Raw genomic sequence first — 20,663 nt, forward strand, 5'->3', positions numbered from 1 at the left:
ATTGCGTAGCTGAATTGAAATAGCTGAATTCGGCTTTTGGCGCTGTTTACACAGCAGGAGGTCGAAGGAAGAACACACTTCCTTCAACTTCCCTTATTCCTTGTGAAATGAGGGTTACAGGAGTCAGAGTAAGAAGTCTGCCAGCTTGAAATTTTGAAATAACAAGTAGGCGTCCACACAGCAAGCCGTTGTTTTGAAATAATAACGTCAGTTATTCCAAAATAACACTGTGGTGTGGACGTACTCTATTAGGTTGACTGGGTTAAACCAGAATTGTGAGATCTTTTCCCTTTTCAGGACTGGCTGTCTGCATTCACTGTTGTAACATCAAGTTATTTGCCTCAGCGTCACCATGTGGCAGTGAGTTCCACAGGTGAATTAGTCATTGCATGAAAAAGTATTTCTTCCTCTATTTTGAGCTGGCCCTTTGGACTTTCACTGATTGTCCTGTTGTTCTTGTGAGACAGGGAGAGCAGAAGTTTCCAATCTGCCTTCTCTGTCCTCGTGATTCTATATACTTCTGTCATGATGCCTCTGAATTGTTCCTGTCGGGTAAATAGTTCTCAACTTTTCACTCTGTCTATGAGCTCTGAAGGTCACATTCTGCCCTCATTTGCATGGTGTACGTCAGAGGCAATACTATTTACGGCAGTGGAGTTACTTCTGTGAAAAATTGGTGCAAGTGAGCTCTGAGTCAGACTCAGCCTTTTCCCAGCACATACGGATCTGGGTCAGCACAGCCTTGTTGGGGAGAGAAACATGTAGGTTGCTTCAGATGATTATCCAGCTTCTCCTTCTCATCTCAGGTTTTACCAAGCTGGTGCAATAGCCTCCTCCTGCCCTGCTCCTTCCTTGTAGTGCTGGCTGAGTGACCCTCTCTCAGGCCATGTCTACATTTAGGCAGAAATTCGATTTAAGCTACACAACTCCAGCGACATTAATTGTGTGTCTGGAGCTGATGTTCCTTAGTTTGAACTTTGGCGCCGTCTCCACCGAGGGAGGTTGAGGGTGCAAACGCTCCCATCAACTTTCATGACTCCTCGCGATTTGACTCCTCCTTTACTAGACCTACTAAATCAAACTCGGGAAGATCAACCGCGGAAGCGTGAATTTTCCAGGCAGTGAAGATGTGACCTTAGGCTTTGTGTTTTATTCTCCCGCTTTGCTTCCACCGCTCTGTGCCAATTTCTCCGTGCTTGTGCCTCGCAGATTATGCACATGGTCCTAAGCTGCTCCAGGGGGCTTTGGCATTTCTCTCCATGCCTGGGCTTTACTGCACAGCTGCCCTTTGCCATGTTTAGCCTGAATGTGGACTGATTTCAATTTCCTTCCCCAGCCTCCGTCCCTGCCATTTCAATATGTAGAATGCTTATTAGTGAGGCTACTCAGTTCTGCCCCAGCACTCTCATTACACCTGCTCCTGATGCGTTTATAAATGATGTTGACCTTTTCCCTGATTACTTTCCTCTTTGCAGAGCTGTATCTCCCAGCAGGCACTGCCAGAAAGCAAAGACAAGATCCACTTCTAAATGCTTCTTTCCTCCCCACGTCCTGGGAAATATTGGGCCTGCAGCTTGCCACCTGCTTAGCTCCTGCATAGCCTGAGGTCAGAGAGAGACCCTCACCCCAGCTGGGGAAGGAGGATGGAAGTGGCCGTCTGCTTATCGGAGGCAGGCAGGTCAGAGTTGGGAGGGTGACCTGTACTAGGGAGGGTAGGGGAGTAGCAGGTGAGCTGCAGAGGAGCGGGAAGTTGGGGGGCTAGAGGTGCTCTGCTGTGGGAGGAAGGAGGCAGGGGAGCTTGTCTGCTTTGTCTGGACTCGGTGACCGCCTGAGGTCTCTTCCAACCCTAGGATTCTAGATGTGCGTGAGGCGCACCCTCTGGCTTGCACCATGGCCCGTGCGCTCCAGCGAGTCCCCATAAGGGCTCGTGCCAAAACATCCACGTGCTTTGTGCTCACCCCGGGGGTGCCCGAGCGTTGTCTGAACAGCACGTGCAGTTTGGGGTGTTGCCTGTGTGGAAAGAGGCGTCTGCGCTTTTACACCTGCCCAATGGAAAACACGAGCGTGTTACTCAGAGGGCGGCTCTGGGTGAGTAGGACCCAACCTGAGCGTTCATCCCAGATTCAGAGCCCCCTCCCCCCCGCCCAAGCCCTTTCCGAAGTTCAAAGCCTGCTTAGCTTGGTGTCTCTGCACCAGGGCTCTGCAATTCCTGGTTTGAAGCATGAGCAGAAAGACATAATCCCTGTTTTCAGTGGTGCCCATTTTGGTTGGACCCTTGTCTAGCCTCAGAGCTGACTTGTACTCCGGTGACGCCAGAAGCTGCAGCCTTAAATCCTTAAAGCCTGTGTCTATCTGGACTCCAGTTCCACCTCACAGAGCAGGTTTCTAGCCCTCTGGGTTGTCTCTAACAAAGAACTCGGAATGTGATGGGGAAGAGAAGTCCTGCAGGTCCAGCCTGCCTCGCTGAGCAGATGGACTCTAGCTGCAGGGCAAAGTATGGGGATGCCCCAGTTGCTAAGCCTGGGGGGGAGAAAAGGAGCCCCCATGCCACTGCCCCCTGGGACAGCCTGTGTTGTCTTTTGAGGAAGGATCTAGGTTACTGTCATCAGGCCCTGTCAGCCCTAACCAGAGAGGTTTGGAGAAAGATCTGACACCTGAATGCCCATCTGACAACAGCCTTTCAGAACATTCTGCTTCTAGTTCCAGCAAGTTTGTGGGCCTAGGGCTAGTCAACCCTAGAAAATTGGGCTGACCCAGCTGTGTGAAAAATCCACACCAGCGTGACACCAATAAGCCAACCTAATTTCCTGTGTAGACAGCTCCAGAAGGAGAATTCTTCCACCAGCCTACCTACTCCCTCTCCGGGAGGGGGTTTAACTACACCCAGGGGAACGCCCTCCTGGTGGTGTACATAGTGTCCACACTGATGCCTTATAGTAGCACCTTTGTAGTGTTTCAGGTGTAGACCAGCCCTAGTGTGAGTGAAGGGAACTAGAGAGAAGAATCCAGGCTCTCGTTTGCTGAGCCTCATTACACTCACGTGCTTCGGCATCTCTCCCTAGCATCTAATCACACTTGTTTCTGCATTATCCAGCTCTCCCCTCCCCCGCCCCGCTGTGACATAAGTGTAAATAAGTGTCAGGCTTGTGAAGCAGGAAGGCAGTCGGATTCGGCCGCTTGTCACACTGGAACCATTTGGACCGGCGAGGGGAAGCCAAGTCCAGTGAGTGGGCCGCATGGGCCGCATCTCCGCTCCTTCATCTCAGTGGGCCACAAAATTGAAATCAGTCCTGTGCACTAAGCATGGCCCCAAGAATCCGATTAAATGCACGAATATCTGGCTTGCGGAATATCTCAGCACAGCTAGACGCGCTTTAATCATTCGTATATTAATAGAACTGTTATCAGCTCCAAATCATTAAGCAAAGACACTTTTACATTTACTCTACAGTATCACATCCCTGCCTCCCCCCCCCCCCCCCACTCCCACGCCCTCTCAGCACTTCCGGAGTGCGGTGAAATGTCTGATGTGTGGCGTTCAGGCTCTGGGGGAGGAGCAGGGATGGGACGCGACTCAGCCAATTCATGGCAATGCAGAAGTGCTGGGAGAGAAAGGGGAGGAGGTAAGTGCAGGGCCCTCAGTGCACGAGAAACGGGGGGAAGAGGGCGGTGGGGGTGTGTGCGTGGGACACACATGGAACCCTGGTGGGCCGCATGTGGCCTGTGAGCTGCCCACTGCTGATTTGGACACATAAGAATGGCCGTACTGGGTCAGACCAAAGGTCCATCTAGCCCAGTAGCCTGTCTACCAACAGTGGCCAGTGCCAGGTGCCCCAGAGGGGCTGGACTGAAGACAATGATCAAGCGATTTGTCTCCTGCCATCCCTCTCCAGCCTCTGACAAACAGAGGCCAGGGACACCATTTTATCCCCTGGCTAATAGCCTTTTATGACCTAACCTCCATGAAATTATCTAACTGGGTACTGGTGTGTACGGCCCTAGGAGCCCAAGAGAGTTAGCTAGCCAACTCCTTTTGAATTCCAGTGGGATCTGGGTACTTCTTTCCCGTATCCGGCATGTACCAAGACATGACCAGAGAAACTAGCCAGGCACTTGGGACTAGATCCCCACCCGGTGTAAACTAACCTAGCTTCTTTGACATCACTAGAGCTACTCCAATTGCCTCCTGCTGGGAACCTGTCCCTTCAGCGGTGGCACTGGACTGGCGGAGGATGGTGAAGGGGCAGAGATTGCTAAGAGGATGTTTCACTCACTGCTTGTCGTGCTGGGATTCCGGCCGTGCTCATCAGACCAACCCGGGGTTGTTTTCTTAGTCCAGCCCCACTTCAGCCAAGATGTGGCAGTTTGCTTGACCAGCCAGAGACCGCGCGTGTGTCTGTGAGGTTGCAGCTACGCTCAGGCACGTTCTTGCCTTTAAAACACCCTGGAGACTTGATAATATTCTCTCCAGCCTGCAGCTGTATTTCGCGAGGCAGGGGGAAGACTTAAGAAGCACAGAAGAGGGAAACACATAAGAAGCCGGCTGGATAGCCTTGTGGTGCGCCGAGGAAAATGCAGCGGCTGCTGAATGTGCCAGGATCTTCCAGGTAAAACACAGCTGCTGCCCTATGTATCGGTGTGCACCTGCGGTGCCGCTGATTAACACGTGTGTCCTCACTCAAAACAGTGACTATGCTGTTGACTAGCTAGAGCAGGTTCGCTTGAAGTCGGGAGGGGAGGCTGAGGCTGAATAAAATAACCGATTCTGGCAGCGGTTCACTGGGGGCTCTCCTCATTGTCTTGTATCCCCACAGCAACACTCTGGGCTGTGACAAAGGAGACCTGGTGTCTGAGGGTGGCGGGTGCTGCTTGGGTGGGGCGGGGGGCGCCATGGGGCTTGTGGTGCAGGAAGGTTTGGGGGAGTCAATGTTACAGCACTCACTTGGCTTCTAGATTCTGCTTTCTCAGATGGAAGGTTTCATAGAATTATAAGGCTGGAAGGGACCTCGAGAGGGCATCTACTACAGTCCCCTGCCCTCGTGGCAGGACTCAGTACAGACCCTTCCTGACGTGTGTGTGTGTGTGTGTGTGTGTGTAAAACCAGCTCTGAAAAATCTCCAATGATGGAGACTTCATAATCTGGTCTAGGCCAGAGATTTTCATGGCACTCTCATGGTATCTACTCCAGGGAATCCCTTCAGTGGCTTTATGGTAAAGAAAAATTGCTAGAGTGGGGTGAGAGACTGTTTGGGCCTCATAGAACCATCTGCTATCAGACATTCTACCAACAGGCAGGTACCGAAATCCCTCCCTAATGCTGCACTGACCTCACAGGGGCACAGTGAATTCTGCCCCAGTAGGGAGGTCTGTAATGTGAATGAGGAACTAGATGGACCTTCCTCCACTGTGACCTGGCTACGAATTGTGATCCTGGCCATTTAACAACTGAAATTTGGTTTAACTTGGAAGGAAGGGGCCTGATCTTTGAGCAGTTTGCACTTGATAGCATCATGTTCTCGGTAGCTCAACAGATAACGCTGCACTTGCTGATGTGCTGAGGAGCCTGCCATGCCTAGCAGCTACTCAAAGGCATTTAGGCACCTAATTCCCATGGGCATTAGACACTCCAATACCTTGGAAGATCTGGGCCTTAGGCACCTCTTGCGAGAGGCAGAGAATGTGGGCACGGATACCCTAACCAGAGACTGGTCTCAGTGCATCAAACATATTCTCACTCTAACTGCAGACTGTGCTGATTAAAAGCAGATTGTCTGGTGCCACAGATTGAGCTGTTTAGCTGCACATTGTGTGCTTGGTAATTTCACAGCTCATGGTTCCCTTCATCTTCAGGGATAATTGCTGCAATTTTCCAATCAGTAGGAAATAGGACCAGATAGCCTGTGAAAAGTAACACATCCACTATGTAAGAGAGCCAGCCCTGTTCTGGAATGCACTGATGGGCATAGTCTCAGCTCCAATCCCTTTCTTCAACGTCAAATCGCTAAATAACTGATTTATTATCTATCACCAAAGGTTCATGACTGGCAAAGTAAAAGGGACCACAGAGAGACTCTGTGTAGCCTCGTGGGTTCATTTTGCAGAACTCGTGCTACCATTTCTGAGAATGTAACTTAAGTTGACATGTTACATTGACTTGACATGGTGTCTACACTGTGCTATGCAGACAGGAGAATTCTCCCATTGACATAACTTCTGCCTCTCATTGAGGTGGATTACTTAAATTGATGGGAGAGTGTTCTTCTGTCAGCTTATTGGGGCTTCCCCAGACCACGAGATCGATGCCTGCTGCATTGATCACAGTGGTGCCAAATTAGCTCAGGGTGAAGACACGTCCCAAGTAGCTGAACGCTGTGGGAGAAGTATGGGAGAGTGAGGGAAGTGGCGTGTCCTTTGTGGACACCTCGACTTTGTACGCACAATTTATGAGCACACTTATCTTTGCATGTACCCAATCAGCAAGAGTACACTGAACTCCCTCTGCAAAGCTCTGATTTGTGAGAAGAAATTGTCCATGATCAAATGGATATTTTTGCTGGCACAGTGAATGCGGCCAGATCCTTAGCTGGTGTAAGGTGTCATGTCACTGACTTCACTGAAAGCTGCAATGATTTTTACCAGCTGTTTCTTGGGGGGAGGGGGGAAGAGAAACAGGAGGAAGAAAGAAAACACTTGATGGCATGTGGTGGTATAAATTGTGAATTGACGTTAGCATAGGCTTCTTCTTTAGCTATAAGTGGTAAAAGTCACATCCCTTGTGAGTGTGCCTATCACCAAGGGAACTGAATGCTGCCACAGCGTTGGTCTTTGATACCGACAAATTAGAACCAAAACATCTTCAAAAACTTCAAAAATGTTTAAACGACTGTTTCTATAGATTAGATGCTGTGATTTCAGTATCTGAAATCTTAAAACTTATCAGGAGTAGAGATGACGACAGCTACATATCCCTGAAAAGCTAGGATTCAGCACTCTCCAGTATGATGCTGTAAATGTTTCCTGCCCTGAAAGCAAAGTTTAAATCTTTCTTTAAGTCTGCTATTCCTAGAACTCAGACTGCTACTTGTTAGTCCCATGTTTTACTTGATCTTTGGGGAGTGTGTTGGGGTGGACAAGGCCCTGAGGCTTCCTGCTGAAGGCCTTTGGGTTCTACCACGCCCCGTCCCAGAAAAAGGGTAATAGAGAGATCCTTCAAGTAGGCTAGAGTGTCTGCGGGGGTAGCGTCCAGGGACCAAGGAGGCCATATAAAAGGAGCTGCAGAACAGAGCAGCTGTCGGTTGCTGCATGGAGCTCAAGGAGTGAAAACTGGGTGACTGCCATGACCTCTCCACAGAACTGCTACTCTGCCAGCCAAACAGGACAGATCCCTGAGGAAAGGGGGAAGATGGCCCAGGGCTGTGGGGAGAAGTGGCCCAGGGAATTAAAGCAGCAGTGGAATAGCAGCAGCTGTTACCTATAGGGTCCCGGGGCTGGGGCTCAGAGTAGTGGGCAGGACCAGGTCCTCCACCCCGCAACTGCCCAGTAGCCACTGGGGGAATTGGCCTGGATCTTGAGGCATCCTAGAGCAAGGGATTGGACATCCAAAAGGCTGGAACCAGAAGGGTCCCGAGAGGGCAAAGACATTGCCTCCAGGACGGAAGCCCTGGAAGTCCTGCTCTGCTCCAGAGTGGGAATGAACGGAGAGGCAATATAGAGGGCACCAAGAGAGGTGCTGTTGGACTTGCACTCTGGAAGGTTTGTTTTCTTTTGCACACACACACACACAACGGGGGACTCGGCTGGAGAGCCGAGTCACTGATGGGCCACCCTAAACAGAGCACGTACCGGCACGTGCACTTGGGAGAGGTGAGTGAAGCCCATTCCATTTGGCACTAGGAGTGGGGGGTTTCAGACTGGCCCCACGGAGGAGCTGACAGGTGCACGAGGCCAGCAGCAGCCGGCTGCAGGGTCTGCCCAGCAACAATACCGTGAAACCTGGGAGGAGCTTCAACAGCAGCAACTCCAGGGTCACCAGTCCTAGGCTTGGCAGGGAGCTTGGCAGCCATGACAGCTTCCACCCTGAGGCTGCAAAGGCAAGAGTCAGAAGACCCCCTATGGGGCGCTACAGGTACGATGGGCAAGTGGGGCAGGCGAGGTGGGCTTGCCCTGACACTAGGCATGGCCATGAGGCCAGACCAGTTGCCTTGAGCTCTACCAGGCTGACCAAGACCATGAACTACTGAGGCACCGACTACAGCGAATGCAGAACCGAGAACTGTTGGGACTCAGTTTAGGACCGTTTCTATTGTGGGGAAATGGGCCACCTAAGAAGGGGTGGGTCTGAAGCACCTCTCTGAGAACAGCCTCCACGGAGACCTTTCTAAGTTCAGAGCCCAAGAGTGAGCATCTAAAGTCAGCAGTAAACCTGTTATGATAATGTACTGGATTTGCATACTGTGCCTTTACCCACGGGGCTATTCAGTGAGAATGACTGTAAATTCACGGCAGACCACCCGACGCCACCATCACACTGTTGCATACAGTTACGGGGCGGACGCCATTACAGTCTGTGCTTTGTTCTAAATCTCTGCTCCCCTGAACAGAAGGGAAATAAACTTCCAGCAAATCAGACTGGGCAGGAAGGGATGGGCCGGAGAGAAACTGGCATTATGGAGTTCTAGCACAGCTATTTCACAGCCATAACGCTCAGCACAGAGGGAAAGATCACGGTGCTAAGTCATGGAAAATAATTTCTGAACCATTGAGGGAGTAATAATTTATACTTCAGCTCCCAGATCTCTAGCTCCTTGACATACGGGCACATAAATGGATATAGACAGAGGCAGAGTTGGAGTACATTCTGCACCTGTTCACAGTAGCCATAAAACACACTGCAGGGGACTCGTTGAAAATAATGGCTGTCCCCTAAGCCAAGTCCTGCCCAGATTACACCCTCATTGAATTCTAGGCACCAAATCTCATTTGTACTTATCTTTGTAGCTTAACTCTGGAATATCTCCTTTGCAGTAATTTGCAATTAGAACTGGGCCATCTGGGTTTACATTTAATGCAAGTCCGGGAGCTTTGGGCCCTCTCTGTGTATGTGGCTGTACAAGTAGACTCTGTGGCTAGAGAACTTTTATTTAGTGTACACATACCACACGCGTGGTCCATGATATCACCTGCCTCATTCCATGCAGCCATAGCACAAAGTGCATTTATTGTGCATCATTTACTTCTCCCCCGCACTAACCCATTTCCATTACAACTAGTAATGTGCCAGATTTCTGAGCATCTTCCGAACTGCTGCCGCTCTGGAACAGGCTTCCTCCCTGGAGACGTCTTTGGACTATAATATCTAGCCAAAGGGCTGGAATCAAAAGGGCCCTGCTAGGGCAGTTACCCTCCTTTAGTCTGCCTGAAGATGCAGGCCACTTTCCTCAGTGGTTAATGGACAGCTGGGAGGAGTGAGACCTAGTTCCATCCTCTTCCCAGCCCAGGGACTTTATAGATAGCAGCTGTCTGCTATGTCTGTTCCATGGCAGCTCTAGTTCTCTGGGCCTCTAATTCCGTGGGCCTCTCCCCTCAGACACGATTAAGGTTTGGGTATCCCCCCAAACAGGCCAGAAGGGAGAACCCTGATGAATGGCGTGATTGGCACTAGCTCCCTCAGAGAGTTTCATTAGCCCTTCTCTCCACAGCCCTGTGGTGTATTCACCCTTCCCTCAGGGCTCTGCTCTGCTCGCTATGAGCTCTCCAGGCTGAGCTGTCTGTGGAACTGCTACTCTTCCAGCCAGTCACCCCGTCTCTAGTCCTTGAGCACCGTACAGCAAGTAGGGTTGCCAGACGATTTAACCAAAAATACTGAATCCTCTCCCCACCCCACGCAAAAAAAAAAAAAAAAAAAAAACACCTGGGGAAAAATATCTTGTTGGAAAAAAAGGGGGGAGTACCAAAACTGTTGAGCAGAAAAAAAAAAAAAAAGACCCAGAGAGTGAAGCAAAAAAAAATTAAAAAAACAGCATGGCCCCTTTAAGAACAGTAGGGGCAGGGCTCTGCCTCTCCTAACAGGCTGCCGGTGGCCATCTTGCCTCCATCCCTGCTCTGGGCCAGACAGCTCCCCTGCAGGTGGCGGGAAGGATGGGCCCTATTGCTGGGTGTGTGTAGAGTTGCCAGGTGTCTGGTATTGACCCAGACAGTCTGGTATTTTCATCCCCTGGCCGGGAAAAAAATCAGAAAATACCGGACATTTTAAGTGTCCAATATTTTCTGAATTTTTTACTGGACAGGAGCTGAAAATACCGGACTGTTCAGGTCAATACCGGACACCTGGCAACCCTAACAAGTGACTGCTGCTCTGTTCTGCAGCTCCTTTTACATGGTCTTCCTGAATCCTGAGTCGCCGCTTCCCCTGCTGCCTGCTTGGAGGACCTCTCTACTGCTCTTTTTCTGGGTCGGGGTGTGGCAGGACCATAGGGCCTCCAGCATGGGGCCAGGCCTTAGTCCACCCTGTCATACACCTCTCCCCCCAGACAAGATTAAGGTTTAGGTGCCCCTCTGCCCCCACCAGTGCCAACCACCCCGATCATCAGGGTTCTCCCTTCTGGCCTCTCTCACCCAGGGAGTTTTAATAATTCTTGCCCCAGTTTCTCAGGGTCTCCCTGCCAGGCCTCTCTCTGGAGAGATGTCGCAGTCCCTCACCCCACTGGATCAGGATCCTCTCTCCAAGGCTTGCCTACCCAGAGAGCTTTTAAAATCGTCACCCCTTTTGGTCAGCGTTCTGCCTCAGACCTTTGAGAAAAAGGGCAAAGACAACAGTGAATGGCTCTCCAGATACAGAGTGCCTCTCTCCTAGGCCTTTCTACCTGGCAAGCTCTCTTGGTAATCCTTGCCCTTGATCCTCAGGCTCTCTCTCCTAGGCCTTTCTGCCTGAAGAGGTTTTGGCAGTCTGCTGTGCCCCAGCAGATCAGGGTCTTCTCCCTCAGGCATACCTACTGAGTTCTTCACAGTTCTCACCCTCTGAAACAGGCTTCTCTTCCCCAAGGCCTATTTACCTGGAGAGCTGTTCAAATCTTTATCTCTTTCACTCAGGCTACATCTACACTGCAGGGTTTTTGCAGAAGAGTTCTTGCGGTTAAACCCCAGCTGTGTCCCTGGCAGGGCTGCTGTATGGAGCTGGAGAGGAGGTGGCTGGGAGGGACGAGTTAGGAAAGCAGCAGAACGGGTCCCCCCTAATGTGGGAGAGGAAGGGAAGAGTTGGGGGCCCCAGGCTGGGGTCATGTCAGCGGAGGGGTCATGCAGCCTCCTCTTAGCTGGTTTGCACCCCCATCAGGAAGAAAATAATTTTCTTTTCACCCCTAACTGTGTGGTGCCAGCAGCACTTGCAGACAACAAGGGAAGGAGATGGGGTGGCGGAGGGACTCTTCAGAAAGAGGAAGCAGGCGAGAATAGGGTTTTTTTCTCCTGGGTACTACAGAGTTTTGTCCGACTCTCTGGCCATGAATCAAATGCCACACGTGGGGCGTCTGCTGCCGTCTTCCCAGCAGCAGTGTAACCAGGTGTAGCCTGGTTTCCATTTCGCCTGGGAGCAGCTTCATTTTATTGATGCTTCCCTGGCAGGCGGCCCACTGCTCTGTAATTGGTGGGAGAGAAGGTGACAGACTGATGCTGCTTTGGGGATTTGAGTTTTATTACTTGGTGGCTGTTAAAGTAGGGCAGGCGTTTATTTATTCTTTTTAATTACATGAGCCAGTGGTGGGTAATGGATTCCTGCTGAGCCTGGAGCCCCTGATTTAGGACACTATGAAGCACCTGGAAATAATTAACCGGCAAAAATTAAGAGGAACAAGCAGGAGGGAAACAGCAAACTGGCTCCATCGTCTCCACTGCTCTAACTGGCAGCTCAGAGAGAAACACACCACTTCAGCCACCAACTGGCTAGGCTTTCAGCCAGCGGTCACCCAGACAGGCGTCTGGGGCCCAGAGAGGTATTTGCCTCCGAATGGGTGGAGAGCCGAGAGTGAAATCCTGGCATTGACCCCGTGTCTTTAAGTTACGCAAACGTTGCTGGTGATGGGTTCTGGCTAGTGAGCTTAACTGGCAAGTGCCCTCGGGGTTGCAGCTCCCTCGTTTTTGTTACCTCCAGTCAGCTGAGTGGCTCCCCACCCCAGGAAGATGTGAGCCCTCGCACCTCTCATCACTCTGGTTCAGGTGGAACTATTTAGAAAAGCTAAACGTACACAAATCCATGGGTTCGGACTTAATGCATCCGAGGGTACTGAGGGAGTTGGCAAATGTCATTGAGGAGCCTTTGGCCATTAACTTTGAAAAGTCATGGAGATCAGGAGAAATCCCGGATGACTGGAAAAAGGCAAATGTAGTGCCCATCTTCAAAAAAGGGAAGAAGGACGATCCAGGGAACTATAGGCCGGTCAGTCTTACCTCGGTTCCTGGAAAAATCATGGAAGGGATCCTTAAGGAATCCATATTGAGGCACTTGGATGAGAGGAAAGTGATTAGGAATAGTCAGCATTGATTCACAAAGGGCAAGTCGTGCCTGACCAATCTGATTAGCTTCTATGATGAGGTAACTGGCTCTGTGGACATGGGAAAGTCGGTAGATGTGATATACCTTGACTTTAGCAAGGCTTTTGATACTGTCCACAACACTCTTGCCAGCAAGTTAAGGGATTGTGGATTGGATAAATGCACAGTAAGATGGATAGAAAGATGGCTAGAAGGCTGGGCCCAGCGGGAAGTGATCAACGGCTCTATGTCAGGATGGCGGTCGGTTTCTAGCGGAGTGCCCCAAGGTTCGGTTCTAGGACCGGTTTTGTTCAATATCTTTATTAATGACCTGGATGAGGGGATGGATTGCACCCTCAGCAAATTTGCGGATGACACTAAGCTAGGGGGAGAGGTAGATACGCTTCAGGGCAGAGATAGGGTCCAGAGTGACTTAGACAAATTGGAGGATTGGGCCACAAGAAATCTGATGAGGTTCAACAAGGACAAGTGTAGAGTCCTGCACTTGGGACGGAAGAATCCCAAGCATAGTTACAGGCTGGGGACCAACCAGCTAATTAGTAGTTCTGCAGAAAAGGACGTGGGGGTTACAGTGGATGAGAAGCTAGATATGAGTCAACAGTGTGCCCTTGTAGCCAAGAAGGCTAATGGCCTATTAGATTGTGTTAAGAGGAGCATTGCCAGCAGATCCAGAGATGTCATTATTCCCCTTTATTGGGCTCCGGTGAGGCCACATCTGGAGTATTGTGTCCAGTTCTGGGCTCCCACTACAAAAAGGATGTGGACGCATTGGAGAGAGTCCAATGGAGGGAGATGGGTCTGTTTAGTCTGCAGAAGAGAAGAGGGAGGGGGGATTTGGTAGCAGCCTTCAACTTCCTGAAGGGAGGTTCCAAAGAGGCTGGAGAGAGGCTGTTCTCAGTAGTGGTGGATGGCAGAACAAGGAGCAATGATCTCAGTTTTTCCTAATATCCAACCTGGACCTCTCCCACCACAACCTATTTCACTAGGAGGGTGGTGAAGCACTGGAATGGGTTACCTAGGGAAGTAGTGGAGTCTCCATCCCTAGAGGTGTTTAAATCAACCAGGCCAGGGCTTTGTCAAGCCGAGACTTAGTTGGGATTGGTCTTGCCTAGAGCAGGGGGCTGGATTTGATGACCTTCTGAGGTCTCTTCCAGCTCTATGGTGCCAGAGGTGGAGACTCTGGGGCTCAAATTCATCCCTGGAGGCACCTCCCTTTTGGTGACATGACTCTAATCTGGGCCCAAGCTAACCAACCTTCCGGTATCCCTCTGTCTGCATCCCAGAACTCAATCCGTCTCCTCCAGACACTGTCCTCTCAGCCTCCGGACCAGTGGTGGGCGACCCACAGCCCATCTGGGTTCTACATGCAGCCCAGGAGCCATTTTCTTTACCATTACCCGCGGGGAGTGTTGCCGGATTCCGCGGGTTTCCGTCCACGTAGGCTGGTATTACTAACGTGACACACCCGTACAGCACGGCCGTCCCAAGTGATGCTTGTGAGAGCCGGGGGCTCCCTCTGCAGCCAATCGCAGCGCCGCTACGGCTCCATCGGCAGCCCCCGCAAACTCTGGATTCGCAAGCGCCGTGAGCAAAACTGCCCTGTCCTGGGAGCCCGTCTCGGTTATGACGATCTTGCAGCCCCCTGAGGAGGCCACCCACTGGCCTCATGGCCCATTGGGGCTCTCAGCAGCTGACTCTTCCTTCCCTAGGCTCCTCCAAATGGGCTCGTCCGCCTTGTTCCCAAGCCTGGGCAGCAGCTCCCGCCGAAGTCACTTTCTCCCTAACCCTGCTAGTTGGGACACAAGGACCTGGAAGGGGACAATGAAGGAGCCCAAGCCAGACCGGCTGGGACGGGCTGTTGGGGGCAGTACAGAAGCCAGAGGAGCTGCTGGTTTTCTGCTCCTTCCCCACTGCCCCGCCCAGCAGGGAAATGAACAGAACCCCCAGCCCTGTCCTCCAGCGGGGCTGCTGCTGTACCAACTGGGGCAGGAGGAGGGGCAAAGGGAGGGGCTGGTATTTCTGCTCCTCTCCTTGCTGGGAGGGGCAGTGAGGAAAAGCGCAGGAAGCCAGCAGCTCCTCCAGCAGCGATAGCATCCCCTGGCCCCCGCTCCCAGTAACGGGGATGGATCATGGGGCTAGGAGGGGGAGAGCATGGGGGCCCGGGGCTGGGTGGGGACAAGACCCTTGTGGATCAGCCCTGGTTGGGATCCATGATGGGTGAAAAGCCCTCGCCGCACCTACCTGTACAAGGCCGAGGTTACTCTCTTCAGCCCCTTGGGTCTGTTGGGTTTAGGTTCCCCAGCCATGTTGATATCTGCAACGAATCAAACCCCTGCATTAATGTCGTCATGTAACGATCATCTCACTCACGCAGGGCGCTGCTTTCTGAGCACATGCGGCTGCCTTGTTCCACGCAGGGGCCGTCCCCCGTCATACGGTGCAAGCACCCGCCCATCCCGACTCCTAGCAGGGAGCTGTGTCTCGTGGCAATCAAACAGCTTTGCTGAGCATCTGCTGTCTGCTGGCACGCTGGGCCTCCTGCTGGGCCTTGGCCACATGTCCCAAGTAGGGATGTAATAGTGTAGTTGATTAACTGATGCGCAAAAGCATAGAGGTTAAGCTATAGACTACATGCTATTTCCACCTGCTACCTGCCAGTACATTTTTTAGCAGGCTGGCCAGCAGCGCAGCTCAGTCCTGGCTCGTGCCGGGTTCTGGACCTACCCCTGCTGCGACTCTGCATTTAGTGTATTAGGAGCCGGGTGGGCAGGCAACCCAGTTCAGTTCCCGCTCGTGCTGGGTACTGGAGCTCAGCCCCTCTCCGGGACAGGGGCTGCTGCCACCCTGTGCTGCTGCCTGTCTCAGAGGCAGCACTGCGGGGTGACAGGCAGCCCGTCTGCGTGGGAAGCTGGTTTTTAAACTGGCTCCCCTTGCGGCCCAGCTCCTACCTGGCACCCCGCGCTGCTTCCCCTGATTCAGAGCAGCAGTGTGGAGTGGCAGGAGGCTCCTTGGGAGTGAGGCTGGAGCGCGGTGGCTTCCGGCACCACCCCAGGGGACTATAGAATAGTCGAGTAACTGATAAGAATTCATGAGGTGACTCGACTATTCAATTAACCGCCATTTAACCTCCCTAGTCCCAAGCAGCCGCTCTCCCCACCAGCCTCTGTCCCTTACCCAGGTAACTGCAACCCATCAGCTTCCCCTGCCTGCATGCTAACCCAGCCCCACACGCTCATGCCCACGTAGGGCTGGCATCCAAAGAGAATGCAGGGCTCTCTGTACAGCGCAGGGCTGATGTGCAAGCCCCTCGCCACTGCTGGCTGAGATACAATTTATTTCTCTTCCTCCGAATAGAAGATTAATTCTCAATACAAGACACAAAGGAAAGATGTAGAGCCCGTTGAGGTCTCCTCTGATTGGCCCGTTCTAAATGCCGCACGGGATGCAGACGCATGCCTGCAGTCACCCCAATTGATCTCGGAGGCAGGTTTCATGCCAGCGCCGGCGAGAAGGGAATTTCCTGATCGGCCGAGGAAATCTCTGTCCTGCCCCTCCAGGCTGAAGGGGCGCGGCGGACGTGAGGCGAGCGCGATGTGGCCAATTTCATGGTGCCGGCACAACGCCTGAGCAAACCCACTCGGGGCACGGACACGGCACTGCACCTAAGCAGCCCATCAGAGAGGTGACCTGTTGCACCGTCCTACTTTCCTTGCCTGTGGGGAGCAATTCTTTGCTGCCTGCCAGAGCCTCCCAGGCCTGCCCCAGCTCCTCGCGACTTGCACCCCCCAGAGCCAGCGGGCCGGCCTCACCTTTGAACCCAGGAAATGACGCTGGCTAGTGGTGGGAGGGTGCCCTCCCTCAGTGTGCTGCTACGGCCGAGGTGATGGTGGAAGTAAGATGAGGGTCTGAATCAAGCCCCCATATCACAGGCCAGGTGTGAGGCACGAGGCCTAGGCACTAATGGTCAGGACTTTGCTAATACAAAGCAAAGCCAAGCCGTGAGCAAGAGGCAGGCCCCTGCCCACAGCAGTTGGCAAGAACAGGGCTGATATTACAGAAACACTCCTGCCCCAGAGGTACTAGACGCAGGCCGTGAACGTATTTCAGAGGGGCTGTAACAACACCTCGTGTAGAAACACCTTGGTACTAACACCCCCCACACAAATACCACACTAGGGCTATGTCTAGACTGGCAGGATTTTCCACAAATGCTTTTAACAGAAAAGTTTTTCCATTAAAAGCATTTGTGGAAAAGAGCGTCTAGATTGGCACTTTTTTCCATTAAAAGCACTTTTTGGGGAAAAGCGTCTGTGCCAACCTAGACGCGGTTTTGCGCAAGAAAGCCCCAATCGCCATTTTCGCCATCGGGGCTTTTTTGCGCAAAACAAATCAGAGCTGTCTACACTGGCCCTCGTGCAAAAGCATTTGCGCAAGAGGGCTTTTGCCTGAACGGGAGCGGCATAGTATTTCCGCAAGAACACTGACAATCTTACATGAGCTCGTCAGTGTTCTTGCAGAAATTCAAGCAGCCAGTGTAGACAGCTGGCAAGTTTTTCCACAAAAGCAGCTGCTTTTGCAGAAAAACTTGCCAGTCTAGACGCAGCCATAGTGACCCAGGTTCAAGACAGGGCCTAAATTGACAGCATGATGGATAGGAATTGACACCAGTCCCCTTGTGTGAGGTGAGGGGTAGTAACTAGGCAACAGGGCGCTAAGGCCTGGAATACACTGAGCAGCAGCGCCTGGCCCTGTCTCACCCAGTCTGGCCTTGGGCTCAGGCTCTGGAGCTTCCTTTTACCCCACGGGGCGGGGTGGCTGATACAAGAGTTGGCTGGTATGTACCACCGCCGGGCCTACGGCAGGGCTGATCTTGTGTTCCTGGCAATGGCTACCCGCCTACATTAGGAAATAAATGAAAAGGAATAGGCCGGAATGTTCCACTAGCTGGCATCCGGTGTGGGCACGTTACCCCTGGGCGAAAGCAGGGGTCAAACGCTCCTGAATCTGCGTGGCAGCACTTCCTACCCACTGAAACGGGCCTATGAAGGCGGGGTTTGGCAGAGATAAGCAGGGTACCCGATCTGCTCAGACACGACTGGCAAACACAGAAGTGCTGACACGCCCTGCAGAACATTAGGGCTTTTCAGCAGAGTCTGAGACTACTCCTCCGTGGGTGCTAATTCCTCTTCTTGTCAGAACAACAGCTGCAGGAAAGACCCTGCTCTCCTGGAAGGGCTGTTTCATTCATAGAGCGCCCATCGGCTGTGTCTACATCGGCTGCCTGTCTACACTGGCCGTGAGTTCTTGCGCAAGAACACTGATGTTCTAATGTACGAAATCAGAGCTTCTTGTGCAAGAACTCTGACACTCCCACTCAGGGATAAGCCCTCTTGCACAAGTGTTCTTGCGCAAGAGGCCAGTGTAGACAGGCAACATGAATTTATTGTGCAAGAAAGCCCTATGGTTAAAATGGCCATCGGAGCTTTTTTGCACAAGAGAGCGGCTACACTGGCCCGGATGCTTTTGCGCAAAAGCACATGCCAGCGTAGACACTCTCTCGCGCAAATGCTCTAAGGCTGTGTCTAGACTGGCCAGTTTTTCTGGAAGATCAGCCACTTTTCCGGAAAAACTTGCCAGCTGTCTACACTGGCCGCTTGAATTTCCGCAAAAGCACTGACTTCCTACCGTAAGAAATCAGTGCTTTTTGTGGAAATACTATTCTGTTCCCATTCAGGCAAAAGTCCCTTTTGCGCAAAAGGGCCAGTGTAGACAGCTCAGATTTGTTTTCCGCAAAAAAGCCCCAATCACGAAAATGGCGATCGGGGCTTTTTTTGTAGAAAAACGCGTCTAGATTGGCCACGGACGCTTTTCTGCAAAAAGTGCTTTTGCGGAAAAGCGTCCGCGCCAATCTAGACGCTCTTTTCCGAAAATGCTTTTAACAGAAAACTTTTCCATTAAAAGCATTTCCGGAAAATCATGCCAGTCTAGTCGTAGCCTAAAGCAAAAACTCTTGCATTAAAGCGTATTTGCGCAAAATCTTGCCAGTGTAGAAGTAGCCATCGTGTTTGCTCTGAAGCCACTCAAGTCAGAACTGGCAACAGGCCAGGCTGTTCAAAAAACAGCGCACCTGGGTGGCCAGAGAGGCTGGCGGGACTGATCGGATGAGATATCACAACAGGTCCGAACTTTCACCTCCACTCAAAGGCAGAGACTTTTTCCAGGCTCGAATTTGGAGCTTTTACTTCTGGCTGATTAGCTCTGATGAGACCAACAAAGTGCCCGGGGCCGGATCTACACGATGATGTAATCAGCATAGCTCTGAGGCCAGTTTGCCCCAGCTGAGGATCTGGCTCCGAGCGAGTGGCTGACTTTTCTGACCAGTCTGCCTTATTGCCAACTCTTAGGCGTTATCGTGAGTTGGTGCTTGTCCTTGAGCCCTAGCCTCTGTCATGTGCGAGGTGAAATTCACAGCCGGCGTGGCTGCAGAGAAAACGTGATCTGAGGGCACCCTAACCATTCAACACCCAGCAGGTAAGAGAGCTCCAAAGTTGCTGTTGTTGTTTCTGGTCTCATGATTTGTAAGCCAACCTTGTGATTTGGAGGGGGGTTGGCTTGTGATGTTTGAACTTACGGTGTTGGCTGAACTGGAGACCTGCCAAGAATGATTGCTCTTGGTTTGACTTCTGGATCCATTTCTACATTCATCTCAGCCTGACTGTAAGTTGAGAGAACCAAAGCTCTGGTGTCGCCGAGGGAGCGTTTCACTGCCGGGGGACTGTCCTGACCCTCAGCCCACCCCAAACGTGTCCCCGCCAATAAAAAATAAAACACTGCAGACCCGCTGAAGGGGGTCACTGCATCCTCCTCTGATCACGGCTGAATGGGAGGTGACGTGGGAAGATCAGGGGAAGCGAGAGAGGCCGCTCACAGAAATAGAAGGCCAGGGGCAGGGCTGGGCATGGCAAATGAGGCATGTGGTGGTGCGGCTGGTAGCGGATTCAGTTCACCTGGCCTCTGCTGTCCCACACCCCTCGGTCGGTTTCTCTCTGTCTGTGGAGACCTAGGAATGGGCATGGACTGCACAAAGCGGGGGCTGAATTTCACTGGCGATTAGCCCTCCCCGGCTGTGTGCATGGAGTAGGGATGTTAAATATCGGTTAATTGAATAGTCGATTAACCTCATGAATTCCTATTCGTTAGTCGACTATTGTATAGTCCCCGGGGGTGGTGCCAACAGCCAGTGCACTACGGCTCCACTCCCGAGGAGCTCCCTGTCACTCCACACTGGGGTGCCAGGTGGGAGCTGGTCCGTGAGAGCAGCCAGTTTAAAAACCAGCTCCCCTCGCAGACTGGCTGCCTGTTGCCCTGCACTGCTGCCTCTGATACAGAAGCAGGGCTGGGCAATGTGTGTCTGTGTTTAGTGAATTCTGGAGCGTTTGCTTCCAGGGCTACCCTCTGCCAACACGATCCATGCAACTGTGAGCTCTAGTGACCATTGGGGCGACACTTGGGATGGAGCAAGCGACGCTGATGCAGCGTTTCGTCTCTGGCCTTCCCGTCTGCTTCTGCTTTGGAGGGAAGACATGTGAAGGGCAGGTCTACACTACGGCCATCGACCTGCTGGAGGTCCATCTTCTAGCGTTTGACTTAGCGGATCTTGTGTAGAGCCCCAAATCGAACACTGAGGGCAGCTCCCACCAGCATCCGGTACTCCTCATTCTGCGAGGGGTAAGGGAAGCCGCTCCCGTCAGCCTTCTGCAATGCAGACACCTTACGCCAAGGTGCCGTGGTAAGCCGATTCCAGCTACGCACTTTGCATAGCTGGATGGTGTACCATCAAGCGACCTGCCTGGCCTAGTGTAGACCAGGCCGAAAAGTAATTTCCATTGCAGGCCAAAATCTGCCTATTTGAACAAACCCAAGATAGATAAATAACAACAGCGCCTCTGTAGAACACAGCCACCATTCAAGTGCTTATTTCAGATTGTCGTCCCCAAATCCTAGCAAGGTGGGAATGGCTTTCAGTTCTCTTATAGCAGGTGTCTAGTGCTGACGGTGCCCTCCGCACAGCCCCGGCCTGCTGCAGCCTCCGCAACGCCAGTGTTTGATTAAAAACGCTG

The 20,663-nt window shown here is 52.1% G+C and overlaps 1 protein-coding gene across 7 annotated transcripts in view; it reads right to left on the minus strand.

The window, feature by feature from the left end:
• Positions 1–20,663, minus strand: part of RALY (RALY heterogeneous nuclear ribonucleoprotein) — a 220,611-nt gene that overhangs the window by 11,666 nt on the left and 188,282 nt on the right. For all 7 annotated transcript variants that reach the window (XM_089769634.1, XM_075901521.2, XM_075901526.2 and 4 more), the window contains one exon: positions 14,785–14,857. In XM_089769634.1, the coding sequence (XP_089625760.1) occupies positions 14,785–14,857 (73 nt within the window). The remainder of the gene's footprint in view (positions 1–14,784; positions 14,858–20,663) is intronic.

This window comes from Pelodiscus sinensis, chromosome 17, assembly GCF_052426305.1.
Source record: "Pelodiscus sinensis isolate ZL-2025 chromosome 17, ASM5242630v1, whole genome shotgun sequence".
In the NCBI taxonomy this organism is placed as follows: Eukaryota; Metazoa; Chordata; order Testudines; family Trionychidae; genus Pelodiscus; species Pelodiscus sinensis.